General features: G+C 37.5%; 1 protein-coding gene across 1 annotated transcript; it reads right to left on the reverse strand.

Annotated features, from left to right (window-relative positions):
• On the reverse strand, nt 1-26,088 carry TMEM184C (transmembrane protein 184C). Its single transcript, XM_035022946.1, has 10 exons — nt 25,370-26,088; nt 17,835-17,965; nt 17,700-17,736; nt 16,757-16,962; nt 7,315-7,389; nt 6,126-6,219; nt 3,341-3,453; nt 1,859-1,958; nt 1,197-1,368; nt 1-753 (listed from the first exon to the last, which is right to left on the reverse strand). Exons 1-10 carry the CDS (start codon nt 25,586-25,588, stop codon nt 488-490), a joined length of 1,413 nt encoding a protein of 470 aa, XP_034878837.1. The 5' UTR covers nt 25,589-26,088; the 3' UTR covers nt 1-487.
• Nucleotides 26,089-26,123: the final 35 nt, after the last annotated feature.

The following is a 26,123-nucleotide window of genomic DNA, read 5'->3' on the forward strand; positions in this document are numbered from 1 at the left end:
TAAATGATAAATTCTTATTTATTGAAAGACATCCAGTTGAGAAATAGAGAAATAATTGTTAGGTAGGCATATATGGCACATGATTAAGTTCCACTAATTCAGATTTCCAAATTACACTTTCTGCTAAATCCAGAGCATTATATTCATGCAGCAGTGGTAGGAAGCATTGATTTTTTTTTTTTTTTTAATGTCCATCCTCTTGATAAAGCAATGTAACATTAGGAACATTTAGTAGTCATCTTCTACCATTTGAGTATGTGATACTCTAATGTTAAGAAATCAAGTCTAAGTCTAGGATATTTAGACTGATTATTTGTGATATACAAAACTCAAGTCAGTTATATAAATCCAGTAGTTGTACCTGGCTTTCACCTTCTTTATGTTGAAATTTTCCATCATTTATGGCTTGTCCCAAGCACAAAATCCTGAGCAATGGGATACCAGGTAATGAAATCATGGTAGCAGGAGCAATGCTTTTGCACATTGTTCAGGAGGCCACGGATTTATCTATAAGTTCTTTTTTCTCTTCTGTAGTATCATTACATATTTCATCAGATATATTAGCTGTAGTAGGTGTAGTCTGGGGAGTCACAGTGTGTCCAAACCCTTGGTAGTGACCCATGGGTGAAGGTGGTACAGAAGAGGCAACAGAAATTGCATCTTGTGAGGATGAGGATAACAAGCTTGTATGTTCATTTTGATCTTGATCCTCAGGAAAAAACTTTTTCCTAGGATGTCCCATGACTGTCCTTCCTTTAAAGTAATAGAAAGGTTTTCAAGTTAGTCAAAAGTTATTTTTACCACTATAAACTTACCATGCTAGGAATAAGTCCCCCCTCCCATCTCTCACTTTGAAGAGCTTTACGGGTACTGCTTTAAACAGTCTTTTTTTTTTTTTAAAGATTTTATTTATTTATTTGAGAGAGAGAATGAGAGAGAGAGAGAGAGAGAGAGAGAGAGAGAGCATGAGAGGGGGAAGGTCAGAGGGAGAAGCAGACTCCCTGCCGAGCAGAGAGCCCGATGCGGGACTCGATCCCGGGACTCCAGGATCATGACCTGAGCCGAAGGCAGTCGCTTAACCAACTGAGCCACCCAGGTGCCCTAAACAGTCTTTTAATCTCTTAAACAGCTTCTAAATTGCCCTAGCAGGAGAACTACAATTATCTATTTGGATGAATGAAATGGCTGGTACTTACCAACATGCCTTACTTGTTCAGAAATATCATCCCTAATATCTGAAACATCCCACATAGCAAGAAAGGAATCAAAGCATGAGCCCTCTTCTGCTTCTTGGACATATGGTTTATATGAGAAAGTGTAGTGATGAGCAATAGCAGCAAGGAACATCTCAATACAGATGATAAAGTCCTATAATAACAAAAACAAAAATAGCAGCCATCTTTCAGCTTAAATCTAGTTTTGTAGATAAAGGAAAAGCACTATCTTTCTCTCTTTTCAAAAAGTATTTCAGTATCAACAGCTGTTTTTTCCCCCTAAGATTATATTCATTTTTTCATTTTCCCAAAATAACTCATTTTTGACCTCTTAAAAAAAGGACAAAACTTTACACTACCTCAGTCAAGTATGTTTTTGCAAAGTACAATGCAGTCTCAATCCACTGCCCAAAGACTAAGAAGAGAAATGCACAAAGAGAAACTGACTAGGTAAAACAAAAATCTAGGTTCTGTTCCTGGCTCTACCACAAATTAGTGATGATGGCTAGTCTCTCTAGGGCTCCTCCATTTTCTCCTCTGTAAAGTGAGGATAATAGTAGCCTCACGGCCTGCATGTTGTCAGGTTTAGGAGATAATATGTAAAATGAGTAAACAGTAAAGTTTTATTTACAGAGAGCACTAACCTGGAGTCCTGTAGCCACAGCTTCTACAGTTTGCCATTCCCATGTATGCTTTTCAGAAATAACGCCAACTTTTACCAACAAAGCAATAACTACTGCTTGCCTATATGTTAGGAAAAGGTAAACGCCATATCTATATCAAGCATAAAATGAGCAGTTGTTTTAAAAATATGCCATTTTAAAAAGTTAAACCCCAGCACAACCTGTGGACCACCACCACCACCACCACCCTACCTTCACAGCATACTCCTGAAGACACCGTATATCTATACTAAATACATTTATTTGCTTTACAAATTTATTCTTCTAGTACAGTTTCATCATGTGAATTTTGATTATGCATTCTTATACACATGGAACTTCAAAACTTGGTTTATATGTCTTTGTTTTGAAAGTGTATACAAGTAATTAATAGATTTTAAATTCTTCCTATACACAGACAATGCCCACAACCTTGAACAATAGGCATTTAAAATAAAGGACAGACACTGAAGTGTTATTTACACATGTATTAGTTATTCAGATTATTTTTAAAAACATTTTGAAACCAGTCTTGTTGGAAGTGCTCGAACTACAGACCAACTCAGAAGGCATTGGACTCCCAAAATGGGAGTCATATTCAACATTTCAAGCACATCCGTGGCTATGACCCTAGGTTAAATTTAAACAGCTAATAATGAGACAGGTTTATATAGTTCTGTAATACAAGAATTTTACTTCAATATTGCTTGTAATGGTGAAAGGATTAGGAACAATCTAAATGTCAATAGGAGAGTAATTAAAAGGTTAGATCCACAGAACAGAATACTTAGTAAAACCAAAAAACAATCCCAAACGATAAGAAAATATATCCTCATTTTACTGACTATATCCACAACATACTTAATGTATCGTTGAGTTCTGCAAGTTTTTATGGTATGAAACTCTTTCTGTGGCATTTTATATGTGACATTATCTGCACCACAATGTTACTCATTCTGAGTGGTAGGATTTCAAGGATTATTCTTTTTCCCCTTTTTGTATTTGTATACTGTTAAATTTGATGTATTTGTTTCTAGGTCCCCTATCACCCACCCTTTTACTAAATTGGGACCATGTACAGTTTTGCCTTCTGCTTTAAAAAATATATTTTACTTAGCAAATGAGCATTACCTTACATTATTAAATATTCTTATGTTTATCTTCCAAACTGCAGACTATTCTCTTATATGAAAGGACCATCATGTATTTTTTAATGATTCCTCTAGTGTTGAGACAGTTAGGTTGTCTCAAATTATTTTCTTCTTATAAATGTTATGGTGACCATCTGATTATTTCTTTATGAAAAACCAAGAAGGGCTAAACAGATGAACTTTTTTAAAAGGTAAGTAGAGACATTTTAATTCATTTTCTATATTAGGATTATTTTGAAAATCCTCCCTAATCAACAGTGTTACTGCCCTGTAGAAAATGCAAACATTACATTTAAGAGAAAGCAACACTTACCAAAAAGAAACAAAAACCACCAGTTTTACACAAAGAAATTTGCCAACAGGTTGGATTGGACTCAGTTCTTCCTTCAGTACTTTATAAAATAGGAGCAGACAATACATGGCAAACTAGAAACAAAATTAACAACAGTTAAACTTATTCAATAAGAAGAACTAAAGACGGTAACAGAAATAATACAGTTAGAGAAAACAGAGACCTGGTACAGAGTAATGTTTTAGGCAAATTTTTCTAGGCTTTCTGTTCTGTTATTTTTTAGATTAATAATGAGCTTTTAGAATTTACTGTGGATGAAAATATAGGATGTGAAATTTCTCAGAAGAGATGCATAATGTCTTCCCTGAAAATGGTTTTCAGCATTCACTTAATGGGGCCCCATAAAGAAAACAATGAACAAATGACTGTCATGAGTGGAGGAAAAGGCCCTCATTCAGCCCAAGTAAAAATATATCTGCTTATTAGACAACACAGTAAATAAGTACTATGAATAAAATTATGACCATTAAATATGAAAGTAAGCAAACAATTTTTCTTGAGGGCAGTATGTTAATCCAGCTCAATTTACTTTTTTAAAATAGTTTTTAAGACTTTATTAACTATTTTTAGAAATCAGTTGTAACAACCTAGTGTATTGTACATAGAAATAAACATTTCCCTGAAAGTTTAGTTTCTCCCATTACAGTATATAAAATGTTCATGTAAAATATTTTAGAATATGAAAGCAATAAAGAAAAATACAAAGTTGTCCACAGTCCCATTATCCAACCCTTCCCTTCTACACATAAGGGGCTTTTTTTTTTTTTTTTTTTAAAGATTTTTTATTTATTTATTGCCAGAAAGAGACACAGCGAGAGAGGGAACACAAGCAGAGGGAGTGGGGGAGGGAGAAGCAGGCTTCCTGCTGAGCAGGGAGCCCCCGCTGCGGGACTCGATCCCAGGACCCTGGGATCACGACCTGAGCCAAAGGCAGACGCTTAACGACTGAGCCACAAAGGTGCCCTAGGAATTTTTTTTTTTTTTAAAGATTTTAATTATTTGTCAGAGAGAGAGAACATAAGCAGGGGGAGAGGCAGGCAGAAGAAGAACCAGGCTCCCTGCCGAGCAAGGAGCCTGATGTGGGACTCGAACCCAGGACCCTGGGATCATGACCTGAGCCGAAGGCAGCTGCTTAACCGAATGAGCCACCCAGGCGTATTTTTAAAAAAGATTTTATTTATTTGAGTGCACGCGAGGGGGAGAGGGAGATAGAATCTCAAGCAGACTCCCCGCTGAGGGCTCAATCCCACCACCCTGAGATCACAACCTGAGCTGAAACCAAGAATCAGATGCTTAACCGACTGCATCACCCAGGCATCCCCATAAGGATTATTTTTAATGATTACTTAATATTTTGGTCAGTGGAAGAACCATAGTACATTTAAATAGTCCCTATCACTGGGCTTTGCATGGTTTCCAGACTTTGGCTATTACAAATGATAGGCTGTAGGGACGCCTGAGTGGCTCAGTTGGTTAAACAACTGCCTTCGGCTCAGGTCCTGATCCTGGTGTCCCGGGATCGAGTCCCACATTGGGCTCCCTGCTCAACGGGGAGCCTGGTTCTCCTTCTGACCCTTCCCCCTCTCATGCTCTCTCTCTCCTTCTCTCTCAAATAAATAAAATCTTTAAAAAAAAAAAAAGATAGGCTGCAAACACAAAGATATTCAAACCAAAAATAAGCCATTTCTTGAGGATACATTCCCAGAAATGGAATTACTGGTTCCAAAGAATATGAACCTATATGCGAAAGCTTTGAATGCAAAGGCATATTATTATAACAAACATCTAATATCACACATGCATGCCACTGCACCTATTATTTTGTTGAAAACATTAAAGATTTTAAATAAAGTGCATGTTCTTAAGCTGCACTTTATTATTTATTTATGGGGGGGGGAGGAAGGGCAGAGGGAGAGGAAGAAGCAAGCCCCCTACTGAGCAGAGAACCCAACGCAGGGCTTGATCCTAGGACCCCAGGATCATGACCTGAGCTGCAGGCAGATGCTTAACTGAGCCACCCAGGCGCCCCAGACAGTTATTTTTTAGAGCATTTCAGTTTCTAGAACATCATTTTTCTTTAAACTTGGCATTTGCAATTTTCCTTTATTCCAAAGATATGAGATAATTTTATTCCATTTTTATTCAAACCTGGTACTGGGGCGCCTGGGTGGCTCAGTCAGTTAAGTGTCTGACCTTCAGCTCAGGTCATGATCTCAGGGTCCTGGGATCGAGTCCCACATCGGGCTCCTTGCTCAGCGGGGAGCCTGCTTCTCCCTCTCCTGCTGCTGCTCCCCCTGCTTGTGTGCGCTTGTGCGTTTTCTCTCTTTCTCAAATAAATAAAATCTTAAAAAAGAAAAAAACGTTTAAAAAAAAAACCAAACCTGGTACTATCATTTACCAATTAGACATTTTTTTTTTAGACATTTTCTCTTATGGAGTATGCCTAGGTTATGTGTTTTTTAAGGATAGCATTGTGCTTTTATTTATGACATCCACACAACTATGTAATGACTACTAGGACCAAATGAACAAACATGAACAACAGGTCAAGGTAAAAGTCACCAGGTAATTTACAAAGATACTATGTCTTTATATATGTATAAAGACATGTTAAAGTTTCTTCAAGTTCTTTCCTATAAATTGAATTTCAAAATTAAAAAATAACAAACTTTATTCCCAAAGAAACTTCTAAGAAAATTTAGTCATAGATGCTAATTTAATACAATTAAAATTAATATTTACTTACCAATTGTGACATGTTGTTTATTATAACCAAGTAAGTCCAAGCATTTGAAAAGCTAAAGTTCCCTTCATCATATATACCAAGCAGCTCACAGATTCTTAAAAATGGTAAAAATGAGATTTATGATTAACTAAATCAAAATATATTTTAAAACATAGCATTGACAGTAATACTTAAATTCAGAAGTCAGTTTATTTAAAAGACCCTACAGATAATCACTTGATTTTTGGTCACTGAGGTGGTTTAAAATTTAAAAATTTTTCTAGTAATGCTACCATATGATTATTCCCCCATCTTAAATCTAAAATAAGACACACACATTGAATTAGAAGGGGTAATTACTAGATTTAAAAAAATTATTTTTGAATTTTGAAATTTTGAAAAGCATTGTAATGCTAGTCAATATATACAACTATATTTTTTTCCCCAAACTATTTTGGAAGGTAAATTTTATGAACACTCAGATCTAAGAATTAACTTACATGATTCCCCAGTTTCTAAACTGCAGACAAATAAAGCATGCTTTCATAAATAAATTAGATTTAATTCTAAGGTAAATGTTACTAAAGGATTGCTAGCTCAAAGGTAGAAAAAAGAAATGAATGCTTCTTTCACCTTCTCCTTCTCCTCCTCTGAACATGCACAATTTAATTATGAATAGCAGACAAAACATGCAATCCACTCACTTTATCTGATATTCTTCTATTTTTATTTTACCAGATAGCTTAATGATAATACCATTTTATCTCACCTCCTAAGCCTCGACAGAATTTTTACAAAAGAAAAACATGATTCATCCTTGGAATATAGTACTCATATTCTAAGTTAACCATATAGAAAATAATCCATATAGAAAATAAAACCATATAGTGGACCTAAGGTAGCATACTTTAACTTCATGTAACAGATATTTTTGTAAAGCTGTGCGAACATTAATATTTGAAAAAAAATTTTTTTTAATGTTTTCCAGAAAGCTGTAGAGAATGTTATTTAGAAGAATTCTGTGGTGATTCTTTGCTTATAAATGGTCACCTTATTTATTTTAATATTGTAGGGTTTCTGTATACGTTTTTTAAAACAGACTAGATATATATCATAGACAAGTAAATTAATGCTCTTTGTGTCAGCTGTTCTCGCTTAAGTCAGAGCATGAGGATTTTAAAAAATGATAATATAAATTCTTTGTACTTACAAAGCGACAATGGTGGTGAATGGTCTGACCACTGTATACTGCAAAACACCCAGTTTGCATCTAAATAGCAATACTCTGCCAAATGGGGGAAAAAAAAACCTTAGCATTTCAACTACTCATTTAAATAGTACCATATTTTCTCCAAAGCCCCCCAAATTAAAGTCACTTTGACAAATGATGCCATATTTATATTTAATCCTTTTAATTTAGTCATTCTAAATGAACAACTGGGGAAGAATGTGGATGGTAGCAAACATTGTTTAAATGCTGTTTTTTAAATTATTTGACAACTACATCTTCTGAAAGGTTTCCCTTTCTGTGTTCAGTCTCAAATTCTTGATTACTGCAGCACAGAAAGAACACAAGTTTGTCCCTGTATGTTTCTGGAAGAAAGACTGAGTAACATATGAACTGTGTCCATGTATATGTGAAAGTGTATTCAGAAGGTATTATTTACATTTAAGGTTCAGTTTCAAGTTTGGAATTTAAATATTATTCCAGAGAGTATCAATGATTAGATATTATGAAAGGACAAACAAAGATCCTGCATAAACAATTTTTATCCTGTTGGTGGGCTCACTCAACATAGGGGAAAATTCACGAAGAGTAACAAAAACAAAACAGGAAGTCCCAAAACAAAAAAGGCTCTCTACCTGACAGCCTTGTACAAGCCTTAAAAGACCAAGTTGCTCTGAGGGCAAATGCTTTATTTAGCACTACTATCAGGAGAACTGATTATCAATGTTATGTATTATGAATCCCCTTTAAGAGTTACATCTAGGGGCACCTGGCTGGCTCAGTCAGTTAAGCGGCTAACTTCTTGATTTCGCCTCAGGTCATGATCTCAAGAGTCCTGGGATCGAGCCCCATGTTATTAGCCTTTGCAGTCAGCGGGGAGTCTGCTTGAGTCTCTCTCCCTCTCCCTCTATGCCTCTCCCCTCTTGTGCACTTTTTTTTTTTTTTAAAGATTTTATTTATTTATTTGAGAGAGAGAGAGAGAAACAGCATGAGAGGGGAGAGGGTCAGAGGGAGAAGCAGGCTCCCCGCTGAGCCGGGAGTCTGATGTGGGACTCGATCCCAGGACTCTGGGATCATGACCTGAGCTGAAGGCAGTCGCTTAACCAACTGAGCCACCCAGGCGCCCCTTGTGCACTATCTTTCTCAAATGAATAAATAAATCTTAAAAAAAAATTTACATCTAAACTGAGAAGATTGAGAATCTGGCATACAAGCCTTGAGGTGTTATGTTAATAGGATTGAATAAAGAAACTGCTGGGGTTCTGCGTGCTGAGAGGTTCTTCTCCCTGCTGAGGTGGTTCACTCCCTCTTACAGCTAAGTGTGCCCTCTGTGGGGGCCTAAAGGGTGCACTTGGGCTTGTTGGGAGACCTCTTGAGAGAATGCCTTGGCTATACATGCTGTACTTCCTGCCCCATACTCTTTATAAATGAAGTAAAGTCAATTAGCTACCTTTGAAAGCTGTAGAGAATTAATGAACTGAAGATGTATTTGAAGAAACTGCCCAGAATGTAGCAAAGGCTGAGACAAAGAGGAAAATGTGAGAGTTACAGAAGGCAGTAGAGGAAAGGCAAAATCAGAAGAGATTATGGCTAGGAACTTTGCAGAAATGATTAAAGATATGAATCCCTGTAAATTAAGCAGGACTAAAACAGAAACAAAATAACCTAAATACTTCATAGTGATCTGCAAAACATCAAAGATGGGGTCTTAAATGCAGGTGGAGACAGATCATCTATAATGGAATAACGAATTAACAGGAGAAGCCTAACAGTAGTAATCGAAGCCAGAATTAGAATAAAATCTTCAAAATGCTTGAAGAAAATTCCTGTCAACACAGAATTACACCCAGCAAAACAGTCTTTTAAGAATGAGGGCAAAATAAAGATACTTTTGGATAAGTGTATCTGAGAAAATTTGCCAGTGATAAAATGACACTAAAGGGAACTTAATTTTAAGGGCCAGACTTTAGAAAGAAGGAAATGATCCCACAGAGCGCTGAGATGCAAGGAGCAAGTAAACTGTTTGTTTATTTATTTATTTGACAGAGAGACAGTGAGAAAGGGAACACAAGCAGGGGAAGTGGGAGAGGGAGAAGCAGGCTTCCCATCGAGCAGGGAGCCCGATGTGGGGCTCGATCCTAGGATCCTGGGATCATGACCTGAGCCAAAGGCAGACGTTTAATGACTGAGCCACCCAGGCGCCCCATGTAAATTGTTAATATTTGTAGTTAAATCTACAAAAGACTAAAAACTATCCAAAAAAATGTCTAATTTTTAAGATTAAAGTTAGACTTTAAGTAGTCACAGTAAATTTTAGCCTCTTAACTAGTCATGATAACATTAGAAAGTATAACTTCTAAACCCATAAGAAAAAAAATGAAATAAAAAAAATGGAGTAAGAAAATGAAAACAGCAACAATAACAAAATAACTACCTACCAATGGAATCTGGAGTAGCACCCGCAATCAAACAGGTTGATACAATTGCAGTAAAATACGTATTTTCATAATAGGTAAAATAGTCATGTTAAAATTACAAATAGTCAAAGATTATACCCTGTTTTGCCACTATATGAGCTGTGAAAAAGCTTTTGGTTTTCAAGGTTTCTTAAAAAATATTTTACGGGCGCCTGGGTGGCTCAGTTGCTTAAGCGACTGCCTTCAGCTCAGGTCATGATCCTGGTCCCCGGATCGAGTCCCGCATCAGGCTCCCTGCTCAGCGAGGAGCCTGCTTCTCCCTCTAACCCTCCCCCCTCTCATGTACTCTCTCTCTCTCTCTCAAGTGAATAAATAAATCTTTAAAAAATATATATATATATATTTTATAGTCACAAACCTATAACATATTAATATTTGTTAAATATGGGTGTTTTAAAACAGATTTTTCTGTTTACATTTGTTTGTATTCCTCTAATGTTTGGAAAACTTTAAAATTATTTATTAAAATCTTTATTAAAATGTAGATTCCTGAACTGGACCCTAGAAAAAGGACATTAGTGATAAAACTTGGGAAATCTGAAGAGTCTGCAGTTAAAAGTATTATACCAATGTTCGTTCGTTTTTTTTTTTTAAGATTATTTATTTTTATTTTTTTTAAGATTTTATTTATTTGACAGAGAGAGAGCGAGCGACAGCAGGAATACAAGCAGGGGGAGTGAGAGAGGGAGAAGCAGGCTTCCCGCTGCAGGGAGCCTGATGCGGGGCTCGATCCCAGGACCCTGGGGTGCCCCAAGATTTATTTATTTTAGAGAGAAAAAGAGAACATGTGAGTGGGGGGAGGAGCAGAGGGAGAGAAAGAGAATCTCAAGCAGACTGAGCACAGAACCCCACACTGGGCTTGATCTCACAACCCTGAGATCATGACCTAAGCTGAAATCAAGAGTCCGACGCTTAACTGACTGAGCCACTTGGGCACCCCACGAGTGTTATTTCTTAGTTTTGACAAATGTACCACGATTACATAAAATGTTAAACATTAGGAGAAGCTGGCTGAAGGGTGTATTAGAAATCTGTCTTTGCAACTTTTCTGTAAATTTAAAATTATTCTAAAATAAAGCCTTACTTTAAAATGGAATCAATCATAAAAGGATAGAAGAAAGTGAGACAAAAAGAAAACAGATGTCAAGATTTTAAATGAATATATCAATAATCACAAAAATGTAAATGGCCTAATTTAAGTGATGAATTGTCAGATTAGAATTCAAAAAATACTAAACTTAAAAAAAGTAATATATCTAAAACATAAGGAAATGGAAAGGATGAAAGTCAAAGGTAGAGAAAGATATGCCAGGCAAATACTAAACAAAAGAAAGAACAGGAAAATACCTTTAAGACAAAGAAGTTTTTGGTTTTTTTTTTTTTATTAGAAAGCATGCGTGTGAGGGGAGAGGGAGGGGAGGAGGAAGAAGGAAGAGGGAGAGAGACTGGCTCCATACTCAGCATGGAGCCCAATACAGGGCTTGATCTCATGACCCCCTGAGATCATGACCCGAGCCAAAATCAACAGCTGGATGCTTAACTGACTGAGCCACTCAGGCATCCAAGACAAAAAAGATTATTTGGAATAGAAACAGCATCAAAATATATAAAACAAAAACTGACAAAAGTACAGAAAGTGACAATCAGTGGCAGAATTTAAGTATCTTTTTCAGTAACTGGCAGTGTAAGTAGCCAAAATCAACAGAAATACAGAAAAATTGAATAACACATAAGACTGATCCCATGGACATAAATATAATACAGTCATTCATTAATATAGAATATACAATCTCTTCAAGCATACAAGGAACCTTTATAAAAACTGATCATGTAGTAAAGGACATGAAACAAATCTTAACCAATTCCAAAGACTGTCTCAGGGCGAGTATATTCTCTGACTGCAATGAAAAGAAATAAAATGAAAATCTACCCCCCCACCCGAAATCCTGTTTGGAAATTTAAAATATTCCAGAGTAACTCCAGTAAAGAAAAAATCCCAATAGAAATTTAAAAACATTACATGGACGATAATGAAAATATAAAATATAAAATCTGGGATTTATGTGGTGGTGGGATATTAACTAGGTTTACTGTGGTGGTCATTTTGTAATACATATAAATACTGAGTATGGAATGTCATCTTTAAGAGACACATGCGTAGACTGATATGATGAGACAGCTTTAAGAAAGATCGACTTTATGGAGCCAATAAAGCCCCTTGGAAATGTTGGCCTGATACCCTGCTTCCCCTCAGCCTTACCAGGCCCTGCTACCAATACTAGCTGTCCCTGCAGAAGTCTGGACTCAAGGTCAACTGATACGGCTGCAGCCTATGAACAAGCAAGGTCCTGATTTCTTTCCTGAGAGAAGGAGCCTAAGACCCCATCCAGGTTGTACCAGCTCTCAGAGCATGCCCACAGCCCCTTCTCCTTGTCCTAAGATAACCTCCTCACATCAGGGACTCAATTTTGCTTCATTCTGATGTCAAGTCTCCACCCCAAAGTAAACATGGGAATATATGGTACATGTTTCCTGAATGTACGTGCTCCATCTTTTCCCCATGAATAATCATAAATGTCTCTGCCCTTTAAAAAAAAAAATTGAACAGGGCACCTGGGTGGCTCAGTCGGTTAAGCGACTGCCTTCGGCTCAGGTCATGATCCCAGGGTCCTGGGGTCGAGTCCCACATCGGGCTCCCTGCTCTGCGTGGAGCCTGCTTCTCCCCCTCCCACTCCCCCTGCTTGTGTTCCCTCTCTCGCTGTGTCTCTCTCTGTCAAATAAATAAAATCTTTTAAAAAAAAAAAATTGAACAATTTTTTGAACTGAAATTACTATAATTAGGATAATTTATTAACTTACTGTATGTCAATTACATTTTTCAATAAAAAAAAGTTGGAATTAAGTGAATGTAGAACGTGGAGGGAAAATGTAGTTTTCAATGCAGTATTAAAGAAGAAAGGGGGTGGCTGGCCAGCTCCGTCAGAAGACCATGTGACTTGATCTCGGGGTTAAGTTCGAGCCCCACATTAGGTGTAAAATTACTTAAAAAATTCGGGGCGCCTGAGTGGCTCAGTTGTTAAGTGTCTGCCTTCCACTCAGGTCATGATCTCAGGGTCCTGGGATCGAACCCCGCATCAGGCTCCCTACTCGGCAGGAAGTCTGCTTCTCCATCCCCCACTCCCCCTCTTGGGTCCCCTCTCTCTCGCTGTGTCTCTGTCAAATAAAATCTTTAAAAAAAAAAATTACTTAAAAAATGTAAGAAATCTTTAAAAGAAAGGAAGAAGAAAGGTTATGTAAATTAGTGAGCTAAGACTAACATGTTAGGAAAAGAGAGTAAACCAAAAGAAATGGGAAAAAGGAAGTAAAAATAGGGCAGAAATTAATGATAGAGAAAACCAATATATTACACAGAGAATCAACAAAGCCAAAAATCAGTTCTTTTTAAAATGTTTTTTATTATTTTTTTTTAATATTTGAGAGAGAGAGCAAGCAGAGCAAGAGAGAGCACAAGTGGAGGGAAGGGCAAAGGGAAAAGCAGACTCCCCGCTGAGCAGGGAGTCTGATGCGGGGCTCAATCCCAAGACCCTAAGATCATGATCTGAGCAGAAGGCAGACACTTAACTGATTGAGCCACCCAGATGCCCCCAAAAATCAGTTCTTGAAAAGACTAGTAAAAATAGGCAAACTTCTGACCAGATTGTTCAAAGAAAAAAATTAAAGATACTAATAGCATTAGAAATGGAAAAGGAGGGGCGCCTGGGTGGCTCAGTCGTTAAGCGTCTGCCTTCGGCTCAGGTCATGATCTCAGGGTCCTGGGATCGAGCCCCGCATCGGGCTCCCTGCTGCGCGGGAAGCCTGCTTCTCCCTCTCCCGCTCCCCCTGCTTGTGTTCCCTCTCTCGCTGTGTCTCTCTCTGTCAAATAAATAAATAAATAAAATCTTTAAAAAATTTAAAAATTAAAAAAAAAGAGAAACAGAAACAAGCATTCCTCGGAAAGGAAACAAAAATGGTTAATAAACATATAAAAAGTTGCTCAACCTCATTACTAATCAGGGAAATCCAAATTAAGACCACAGCAACACACCACTTTATATTCTCTTGACAGGCAAATATAAAGATTCCAAATGTAGGTGAGAATGTGGTTCAATCAGAAGTGTTTTATACTGTCGGTGGGAGAGGAATATGGTACTGCCACTTCAGAAAACAATTTACCAGTAACAAAGCTGAACAAAACCTAAAGACCTAGCATGCCACTACAAGGTATATACCCTAGAGCATTTTTTTCAAACTGTCAAATTTAACTTGGTAGGCCATGACCTGAATTTTAAAAACAAAAGGAAGGGAATATATAATAAGGATTAGTACCATTTCATGAAAACATTTGTTTCACCAGTACACTAAATCAACAGGTAAACTGTTTCCCCTCCTCTCATGAACATACACAAAATTTAAGGTTCATTGAAAGAAAACTCATTGTGCTCACTGCTTAAGTTACAGCAAGAGGATAAAAAGCAGACTTAGTTTTTTAATCAGTTAACAACTGCACACTTGCCATGGTATTTACATCTTATAACCAAAGCACTATACTGAATTATCCTAAAGAGCAACAGCCTGATTAATTATCAGATTTGTAACGCCAGTTACCTACTAGAGGGAGACTGGTAACCTACAATGTATTTATACACAAGAGATGTTTTATTATTGCTAAAACTGCATTAACTTTGGTAAACAATGTTTTTTTCAAAGGAACGAATACCTGAGTTATAACTATGGATGCATTGCTGACATTATTCAGGCAGAATTCAAGAGTCTTAGGAAAAAATGAAATACAAAGAGAATTAACAAGAATAAATGTTAATTGTGTAGTTAGGAACAAATCAACTGCACAAGCATAGAATAGGGGGATTTTGACCAGTAGCATCATTTGAAAAAGGTCTGGGGTTTTAGTGGACCACTAGCTAATTGTGATGAGTCACTGTGAAGATATAGCTAGATCCTCATTTTAGGTTCTGTATTATTAGGAGGAGAGTCCTAATCAAAGTCAAGCCATCATCATTATATTTACTGGACCACTGCAATCTCTTCCATCTTTCTCCACTTGCAATTCAGTCTACAAAGAACACAATAATCTCTGAAAATGAAATTTGGGCACTAGTCCTCTATTCAACATCCTATAATGGCTTCTCATCTGACAATGACTCTCTCCTGACCAAACTTTAGATAGGTCTCCTCTGAGTTGTCTTTTCAACTAGGCATCATTCTTAGGCCTTGTCCTTGGCCTAAGTCAGACTGAGTAAGAATACTGCTAAGTCATCTGCCTACCCTTGACACCTGATTACCCTTGATATTTGATATTTGATAAGCTCCTCATCCCCCAGTCTTGATATGTAAGTGCTTGGTCTGCCCTTAGCAAGAATTCTATTATGCCATTTTAGAGAGAATCCCCATTCCCTTGATGTCTTCTCTTAGTATTTTTCTATCCAGTGATCGCTTCAATCTGCTCATTAGCTACAAATCTCCCTATCCATATTGTATTTGTTGCTGAGCACAGTATCTCCCCCCCATCCCCAACTTACAATAGTTTTCCCTTACTATTCCTCTTTCATAGTCTCCTGTTCCTTTTCCTTCATAGCATTTCCTGATATAAGTAACTCTATATTTGTGTGTTCATTTAATTCCAAACGTGTGAACCAAAATGTAGGTTCCATGAGTTCTACATCTGTTACATGCACTAGGATATATCCGTATACTGGCACACACTAAGTGCTAAATACATATCAAGTGTTTTAATGAACACATTAAGAGCTTATGATTTAAAATAGCTAGGTAGCTCCCTGTCATTGCCAAGTATGTAAACTAGAGACATATTTAGTCCCAGTGGTGTACAAATGGTTCTGTATTGCATGGTAGGTAATATAGGTATCCCCAGGTTTTGTATCTACACTGATTAGTATAACTCCAAATCATCCCAGTCATCTTGACTTGCAACTTTCACCTTGTTCCCCATTATCAGTGATCAAGTCCTACCAGTTCTTCAGTTGCAGTCTCTTTCCTTTCTATTCCAATTTCATCCCTCCTTTGCAGCTTATCTCACAAATGGACTAGTAATAATAACCTCCTAATTTCCCCATTTCTGGAATCTTCCTGCCTCTAATGCATTCTGTATAGTATTGCACAATTAATCCTTCTAAAATGCTATCTTCAAACGTTTCCTTGCTGAAAAATATCCAATGGCTCATTCATGTAAAAAATGCAATCTTAGGGATGCCTGGGTGGCTCAGTCGGTTAAGCATCTTCGGCTCAGGTCATGATCCCAGGGTCCTGGGATCGAGTCCCGCATCGGACTCCCTGCTCCACAGGGAGCCTGCTTCTCCCTCTGCCTCTGCCTCTCTCTCTCTCTCATGAATGAATGAATGAATAAGTAAATAAATTAATTAATTAAAAAATGCAATCTTAGCTTCAACTGACATTTTCAGGCTTTATTTTCCTTTACTGTCCTCTATGGATATATAAGGCTAACAGCCCATTATTTAGTACTAGAATAAGCACTATTTGTTGCTCCTATTTCATATCATATGCTGTTTCCCCACCTAGACTATCTTTCCCTGGGTCTTACACCTGATTCTGTCATTAACCAATGTAATCCTGAGTATATCTCTGTAGATCCTGGGTCCCAAGAGTAAAAGGATGTTGATTAAATGATTTATGATGTTTTTTCCCTGCAATGTTTTAAGTTTTCTATTTAGGATAAATAAAGTACAAGAGAGTACTTTGTATGTATGGATTATGAAAATGTGTTTTCTTACTCTTTAAACTTGACTATGAACTACTTGAGGGTAGGAACTCTTCTTAAACTTTCTGTCCTGCTCATAGTACTTAACACGCTGCTTTGCAGAGACCTGACTGATGCTTAAAAACATAAAAAGATTAAAACAAAACATACTTACTCTCCCATAGTCCATGGTGGACAGCAACATAAAGGAGGGAAATGTTTCTGCTGATCTTTGGCTTCAAGGATTAATACCAGATTTGGATACCGGTTAGTTAGATAATTGGTAAGGAATCCCATAAAGTTGTAAATGACATAAGCTTCATAACATTCTCTGCAGGTATCCACATATATTGCAATGCTGGGATATTTCAAAGCTATCCACTATGAAAAAGCACAGATGTTAAAAACAGTTGCAGCTAAGATAAAACGAATTGCCATTCCAATTCATGGTAATCACAATGCTGATTTTTAAACTTGAGATGTCTTATCACATATTTACATCAAACTTTCGAAAATTTATGAGAGCTCCCAGACAATCTGTGAAATGAACTTTTAAAAGCAATAAACATACTGGATATTGGTAAAAACATTCGTGTTGGGGGGTAAATAGTGAATATGAAGAAAGAAGCTAAATTATTTTATTGGGTTCTTAAATATAATCTGAAATTTTCCTTGAGATGGTCATAGAAAATGCAATTAAAGACATTTCCTTTATATGTCATCAAATTAAGGCAGTCATCTGTGACAAATGCCTGTTAGACTCCATCAAGGAAGGTTTTTTTTTTACCCCCAAATAAAAGATTTAATAAATAAAAAGGATGATAATGTAATTTTAAATATTAAAATCTTTAAAGGACTAAGAACTAGTACTTGGAAACTTTAAAAGATTAAGCAAAGAAAATACCTATAGATTTTTAAAAATTTAAAACACCCATCTTTTCTATTGTCATACTTCATCTTTCTTATTAACATTAAAAACAAGTGAATCTTTTCACTTTTCTTATTAATCTGACTTCTTATTGCCAAATAATAAACTTTCATTACCTTAAGCATTCTGTAAATATAGTTGTATCATCAGGCACGTTCTTAGCTAATGAGATAAAATGAAACATACTTACACTATCTAAACTGTATATGGGTACCATCCAAAGAATCCTAGTTGGAAAGCAAAGCATAAGTTAAAAACATTTTACATCATATTTATGAAATAAGTGAACATAACACTAGAAGAATTAAAATATATTAATATTTACCTTATTATTGGTTTCTGTAGTTCCGGTTGTGTATAATGTACTAAATGTTGCAATATCACCCAAAGTGATACAGGTATAGTCAGTAGCAAAAAGATTCCAGCAATAAACCAAGCCTTGGTGTGTATTCCAACCTTAAAAAAAAGTATTAAAATAAATCCTGATATTAAAACTAAAAAGCTAAATAAAATATTTTTATTTCTTACATTTATGTTTGATTATTAAGGAGGCCCAACATTTTCCAAATGACTAGTGGCTATTATTTTTCTTTTTCGAAAAACAGCCTATTTGTGGTTTTGCAGAGGGAGGGGGAGGATTTTTCCTCATGGGGTTGAGCATTTTTCCTTGTGAGGCCTTTTGTAACAGCACTGTGTACCTTAAGAATATTAACATCATATCATTTCTCCTCAGCTTGTTGTCTTTTATATTTGATTATTGTGTTTGGGGATGTACAGAAGTTTTTAAATTTTCCACAAGTCAAGTCTAAAAATCTTTAAAATTTTTTATTTTATTTTTTTGAGAGAGAGGGAGAGAGGGAGCACGCGCACGCGGTGGGGAGGGGCAGAAGGGCAGGGAGAGAGAGTGAATCACAAGCAGCCTCCATGCTCAGGGCAGAGCCCAACACAGGGCTTGATCTCATGACCCCGTAATTATGATCTGAGCTGAAACTTAAGAATCAGACACTTAACTGAGCCACCCAAGCGCCCCCAAAAATCTTTTATGGTCTACACCTTTGTTTTTATGTTTGGAGAGTTAAAATCCTACCTACATTTTCTGTGAATTTTATTGTTACCCAACATGTTAAATGTGTATTGAGTATTGCCTAACACTTTTAACCCTCCCACTTGATGATAAGTACTGCTACAACTACTGTCCAGACAAACTGTGTTAATATGGGCTACCCCTCTTATATACAACAGTATCAACTCAGGATATTACATTTTAAAAAGCTCTAATTTCTTTTTTTAAGTCAGTATCTGACAATATTTTATCCTTTAAAAGCTCAATTTCTAAAAATATACTTTGAACAATCTCATCTTTTTTTTTTTTAAGATTTTATTTATTTATTTGAGACAGAGAGACAGAGAGCACGAGGCAGGGAGGAGGAGCAGTGGGAAGAGAGAGGAGCAGACATGCTGAGCAGGGAGCCAGATGCAGGGCTGGATCCCGAGGACCCTGGAATCATGACCTGAGCTGAGGGCAGACAACTGACTGAGCCACCCATGCACCCCTGAACTATCTCATCTTAAGGTAGAGTTGAAATGATCCACTCACTTCCTGGCAAAAAAAAAAAAGAAACTGTTCTATCTGTGGGGCCCTAGGGAATGAATTTTATATTAATTTGTGAATTCACTCTTCAAGGCAGGAGTACAAGTTAATGCTAACTTTTTTTTTTTTAAACATTTTATTTATTTGACAGAGAGAGACAGCGAGAGAGGGAACACAAGCAGGGGGAGTGGGAGAGGGAGAAGCAGGCTTCCCGCCGAGCAGGAAGCCTGATATGGGGCTGGATCCCAGGACCCTGGGATCATGACCTGAGCCGAAGGCAGACGCTTAACGGCTGAGCCACCCAGGCGCCCCAATGCTAACTTTTTAAAGGAAAAAAGTGGCATCTAATTTTGGTACTTTTGGGGTTTGAACAGTTAATTAAAAGAGCTGAAGTCCACAACTTCTAATTTTACTGTTTTGAACAAGATACTTTTTTTCAACAGGAGTATAAAAAACAAAAGTATAGAGAACAAATGTATTTTTATAACAATCAACTTCTATACTAAACAGTATGGAAAACTTGAAAAGCATATACAGTTAGCCCTTCAACAATTTGGGAGTTAGCACCCCCAATTCCTGCACAGTCGAAAATCTGTATGTAATTTTTGACTCCCCAAAAACTATGCCTACTGTATGACCAGAAGCCTTACCAATATCATAAACAGTCCTTTAACACTGTTTTTTTTACCATAAAGCAAGCTAGAGAAAAGAAAATGCTATTAAAAATCATAAGAGAAAATACATTTACAGTACAACACTGTATTTATCGACAAATATCTGTGTATAAGTGGACCTGCAGTAGTTCAAACCCATGCTGTTCAAGGGTCAACTACACAAAAAGTCTTGCCGAATGCTGGAGATTAATCAAAATAGTAAGTGAAAAACAAGTATGTGAAGGTGAAGATTCTAAAAGGAATGTCTGAGCAATCATTTTCCAGGGATTTTTGTTTGGCTCAATTTCATTTAAAATTGAGTATAGGTGGTCCCAGACTTTACCTGGTTCAACTTTCAATTTCTTGACTTTACAATAGTACAAAAGTGATATGCATACAGTAGAAACTATACTTCAAATTTTGATCTTTTCCTGAGTTTTCTGCTATGTGGTATGATATTCTTCTCCTGATGCTGGGCAGGGGCAGGGAGCTGTAGCTCCCAGTCAGCCATGGGATCGCGAGGGTAAACAATCTACACACTTACAACTTCCTCCACGTGCGATGGCGTTACATCCCAATAAACCCATAAACCCATCGTGGTTGAAATACCCTAAGTTGAGACTGCATTTAATGCACTTAGCCTGCCAAATATTATCTTGCCTACCTTAAACATGCTCAGAACACTCGTATTAGCCTACAGTTCGGCAAAATCATCTAACACACAGCCTGCTTTATAATAAAGAGTTCAAGATCTCATATCTCATATAATTTAATGAATACTATACTGAAAGTGAAAAACAGAATGGCTATATGGGCACAGAATGGCTTTAAATGTATTGGTTGTTTACCCTCATGATTGCGTGGCTGACTGAAAGCTAGTTTGCTGCACAGCCCCAGCATCATGAGAAGAACATTATACTACACAGCACTAACCCAGGAAAAGATCAATATTCAGAATTTGAAGTACGGTCTCTACCGAATGTATACTGCTTTCACACCATTATAAAGCCAAAAAATCCTAAGTCAAACCATCATAGTTGAGGACCTTCTGTACCCACACAGCCATTCTGTTTTTCACTTTCAGTACAGTACAGTATCCAAAAAATTACATGAGATACTCAGTACTTTATTATAAAATAGGCTGTTAGATGATTTTGCCCAACTGTAAGCTACTGTAAATGTTCTGAGCATATTTAATGTGGCTAGGCTAAGCTATGATGTTTGGCTGGTTAAGTGCATTAAATGCATTTTTACGAACAATATTTTCCACTTATGATGGGCTTATCAGGACATAACCCCATTATAAGTCAAGGAAGACCTGTATTCATTTTAATAATAGCAGCATATTCTAGATCTTCTCTGTTATAAGGTGATAAGAACAGTACTGTCAAGTAATTTTAATGGGCCCATATTTGTTTTTATAATTGCCTTAGTGCTAACTTGGTGGTAGACTTAAGAGAAAAATGATGTGCTTGTGACTAATGAAGGCCAAGCATCCTCAGTGTGCTATAAAAAAGAAAGTTCTTTTCAAATGATCATAAAACAAGTGACTAGAGAACTGAGTTATTTCAGTAGAGTGATGCCAAATTAAAAAAAAAAAAAAAAACTTGCATCACAGAGTTAGTACCATTTTTACATTGCAGGTGGTAGTTTCAGAAACACATCATCTGTACACATGAATGCCATTAATTTGAATCATGATTTTATAGTTGTTTGACTTTTGAGTTACCTAAAAAAGCTATATGCATAAGAAATCTAATCTGTTTTGTGTGTGCACATATTTAAGATGCACAATAAGTAAATGTTAGGTATCTGTAGAAATTATTAATATAATTATTACCTTTAATTTACATTTATTTCTAAATAAATTATTCACACTTGAGACACACTGATATGAGGGTATCATTAAGATTATTTAGACTTATCAGCCAGAAGCAGGGTTGTTTTGGTTCACAAAATGAGGAGATAAGTAGAATAGACTCCCTGCCCCCCCTTCCCCCCAACGGTAACTTGAAGAAAGTAGAGAGAAAAGAAAAAACTATTAAGGACAAACATCCAGGAGTGAGTTAAGTGAACCTGAGCCAAATGCTTTCAGAGCAGAGAGGAAAGTGCAGTAAGAGAGTGCTTACTTCCTCCCAGGAAGAGAGGAGCACTTAACATAAAGAGTAGCTACTTGGGGCATAAGTACACATAGGACAGGGTAAAATGACTGCAGAGTAGTGTGACATTATGTGTGCATTTAACTTACTGGACTTTCATTATACATGCTCAGCCAAGTAAGAGACAGAAATAGTTTAAGTAGTGCAGATGGTCATCTTGCCATTCCAATAAATAAGTATATGCCCCACCATGGGCATGGGATGGGCTCTATGAACTTCTTGTTTTCTGCAATTTCAGTTCCCGCTGACTTCTCACAGTGTCAAGCACAGGGATTCTAGTGTTTAAAAGACAAATGTTTTTCATGCAAAACTGACCCTAAACATTTAATGCTCAAGCAGAGGTATGTGACTCTGCCTTAGGTGTTCAACTGAGAACCTAATCCCAACTAAGATATTATTCCACAAGAAAAAGAATTGCTGCTCCAACGCAATACTGAAATTTTAAAAACAACAGTGATGATTAGGGCTTCCTGTACACCTACTACGTGGCAGGCCCCATGTTAAGCATTTTAGATACATAAACTCATTTAGTGAATAATGATGAACAGAATGATATATTGTATATAAGGCACTTAGCACAATGTTATGTTAGCCACTATCTCTGTTTCAGTTTTCACATCTACAGAACGAGGACAATTCCTATGCTTCAAGGGTTTTAAGAAGATTAAATAAAATTATACCTAAATCTTGGGGACATGCTCTAGTTATTGTATGTAACCTTAAAAACAAAACATAATGAGAAAAAAAAAAAAAGCTTCCCTCATCCACACTCCTATCTACAATGCCATTCATTTTTCTGGTCCATTTCAGAGTCAAAATACTCAAAACAAAACCAAAAATGAACAAAATACTTGTCTTCATATCCTGATATCACTTCTTTGCCTCACATTCATTCTTCCAACAACTCCCTCTAGTTTCAGCTCTTACAACTCCACTGAAACCATTACTAGGATCACCAATGACCCTCCTATCTTATGAAAACCAACAGACGTCTCAGTAGCACTGGACATCGTTCACTATTTACTTCCTGAAACACCCTCCTGTTCTGGCTTCCATGACCACTCTTTTGGCATTCCGTTTCCTCACCGGCTGATGCTTTTTTGTTAAGCTCCTATTCCTCTACCAGATTTCTAAATGTTGGTGCCAGGTCCTCAGCCTTTATAATCTCATCCATCCTTATGGCTTTATTATTTTTTTTCAAAGATTTTATTTATTTATTTGACAGAGAGAGAGAGAGGAAGAAGGAGGCTCCCCACTGAGCAGGGAGCCAGACATCGGGCTCCACCCCGGGACTCCAGGATCATGACCTGAGCCCAAGGCAGGCACTTAACCAACTGAGCCACCCAGGCATCCCATCCTTATGGCTTTAAACACCATCTCTGTTCTGACAACTCTCATATTAATATCTGCAGCTCAAACCTTTCTGAGCTCTAGACTTGCATACCCAACTGTGTATCTGACATGCCCATCTGATTGTCTCTCATATACCTCAAACTAAAGGTCTAAAGCAGAACTCAATTTCTCTCAAACCTGTCCCTATCAATTTTCCATCCCACTAACTGGCATCACCATTTACCCTGTTGTTCAAGATAAAAACCTCACAGTCATTCTTGATTTCTTTTTCTCTCATTGCCTCTCCTCCCCAACCCAACCTACTGTCAAGTCTTGTTTCTTCACTGCCAACGATATTTAAAATTCAGTTTTCCATCTCTATTTCTGCTATCCTGATTTGGGCTGTAAGTCATTGTAACTCGGGTACCAATGACCTCTTAACTACCATAAAGAGTTTTCTAACGTCCTTTACTTCCACTTAATTGTCCATAGCTGGTAGCATAGCCATTTTATACGGTTTTATTTTATTGATTTGGGTTTTTGTTGTTGTTGTTGTATTGGTCTTCACCACTAAGTTCCATGCAGGTGGGTGCCAGGTTTTTAGCTCTCACCATATAGATAGAACACAAGCCTGATTTATCACTGTGATGAAGGAAACCTTGAAATTTTTAAAACAGGGCAACTGGGTGACATGTGAGTAAAGACCTGAAGGATGTAAAGGATTATTACCATCTGGAGTAAGAGCACGCCATGAAGGGGGAACATTTAATGCAAAGGCCCTAAGGAGGTAGCCTACCCCACATGTGTGAGCAAAGTCATTGTGGTGGAAGCCCAGAATTGGGGAAAGTCAGAGGGGAATGAGGCAGGGGTGGTGTCAGATTATGTTGGGCCATAATGGCCATAGTTAGAGATATCGGCTTTCAATCTGGGACTATGAGTGATTGGAAAATTTAGAGAAGAGGCACATAATGTGACTTATGTTTTAATTAGATACTTTGGCTGGTGAATTGAGAATAGTCCAGACAAGACATGAAGAGAATTTGGTTCAGGGTGTTTGCAGTAGAGATTGCAGATTAAAATTTTCCTTAAAAGCTGGCACTTAAAAACTACAGTTAACTAACAACAAGAGAAATCTTAAACTAGGTTGATATTATACATATTAGCCTTAAAAGGAGTTACTATACCACACTCCAAAAAAATACTCCCAAGTAAAAGATACCTACTTTGTATTAAGATGTCTATACTTGAATTCTGGTAGGTAAATTATGAGAATAACCTAAACATCTAACAAATGGGGAATATTTAATGTAGTGGAATGTTTTATTAACATTAAAAATAACTACAGAGAATATGCCAATATGCGAAAGTCAACAAAATATAATTTAGTGAACATTCAGAAAACAAATGTATATTAAGCTGCATTTTGTTTAATTATGGAAAAATCATTTCCATAATAAAAAGCCTAAAATAGCCATGGTCTTGCCAATGCTCTTGTAAAACAGGTGCTGCTAAATAAAAGTACTTTCTGGTATTAACTTAGAATTTAAAATTCATTATACAATTTTTATAAAGTACCCATCTAAGTTGAGTATTTACCTTGGGGTCTTCCCGCCTGTAGTACTTTACTGATGTCACAATAAGAATATGACATCAAAAAATATACAAGGAACTTTTTGCAAAATCTTTGTGGGTTAAGACCTAATGTGTAAGTAAAAACAAACTACAAAGTTAAACCAACTAGAATCCTTTAATTCAGGAAGCTAGTTAAATGCTAGTAAAATTCAATACATGGTTTTCAAAGTAGTTTATTTGATCTAGTAAAGTCCAATATCTGAACAGATCAGATTTCAGGAATAAAATTACCTTACTTTCTGGGAATTGATGAATACTTGCAAAAGAGTGCTCTTCTAAGCAGCAATCTTAATATATTCTAACTATTTTCTCGACCTGGTCCTCCTTCCACCTGCGGCATGCTTTGAAAAACCGTGAACAAGAAACCAGACAGGTTTATCAACTAAGACTGGGCTCATTTACATGACAATTTTCAGGATATAGAGTCTGGGGCATCTGGGGTAAAAATGGGCAACTTTAAAGGGTAGAGGCTGATGGTGAAGGACACTCTTACCTCCAGCTTCTGTAATTCCCACACGCATAGAGGAACCGCAACCACTATGGACACCAGGTAGATGACCACCGCTAAAGGTCGAATCCACTGTCTCCAGTTCCTCCAGGTACAAGTGCAAGGCATGTTTCCGCATAAATCAGCTCCAAGTAGCAAGGAAAAAGAGCTCGAAGGAGACTGTGATGGGGAGCCCTGTTCTTTGGCTGTTTTGTCAACTCGCATACTACGGAGAAAACAGCTGTTGGGCGACTTTACCAGCGGCTCGAGTCGCCTCCTCGGCCCGCGTTGTGCTTTCTGCTGCTGTTACCGCAACTGCGGCCGCTCAGGGTGCTACCAGGGAGCAGTGCGGGCAGCATCCTTTCTTCCCTGCCCCGCATCTACCCAGTTTTTCCGCGGTGGAATCCCCGGGTGGAGGCGCTGCCCTCACCTGGGTATCGCCCAGAGCTCCGCCTCCACCATGGCCTCGCGGACAGCGGCGCCGACCAGGACCGACTTCTAAACACCCTGCACGCAGTTCGGTTCCGCCCCGCAGCTGCCTGCCCACTTGCTCTTTTCTTGGGAGGTGGAGCTTCCTCCCTCCCGCACCTGCAGGCGTCTCTTGGCCCGATTCTGCCGGCAGATAAAAGGCGAGCACTCAAACCCGCCGGCCCCAAGATTTCCTCACTCACTCCCACGGGACATCCCCCACAGCGGAACCCAAGGCCACCCCAGGGCTTCCGCTTCCGCCCCCGCTGTTTGAGGGTGCTGATTCGTCGAC

The sequence above is a fragment of the Mirounga leonina genome, unplaced genomic scaffold (genome assembly GCF_011800145.1).
Source record: "Mirounga leonina isolate KUSES-001 unplaced genomic scaffold, KU_Mleo_1.0 Mir_176, whole genome shotgun sequence".
Taxonomy (NCBI): Eukaryota; Metazoa; Chordata; class Mammalia; order Carnivora; family Phocidae; genus Mirounga; species Mirounga leonina.

Excerpts from the sequence above, each read along its gene's own strand:
- TMEM184C (XM_035022946.1), bottom strand. The coding sequence starts at position 25,588 with ATGCGAGTTGACAAAACAGCCAAAGAACAGGGCTCCCCATCACAGTCT. Across the intron at positions 3,454-6,125 it reads TAAACAACATGTCACAATTG|TTTGCCATGTATTGTCTGCT; the intron begins GTAAGTAAATAT and ends TTTTGTTTCTAG. Across the intron at positions 1,369-1,858 it reads CTGTGGCTACAGGACTCCAG|GACTTTATCATCTGTATTGA; the intron begins GTTAGTGCTCTC and ends TTGTTATTATAG.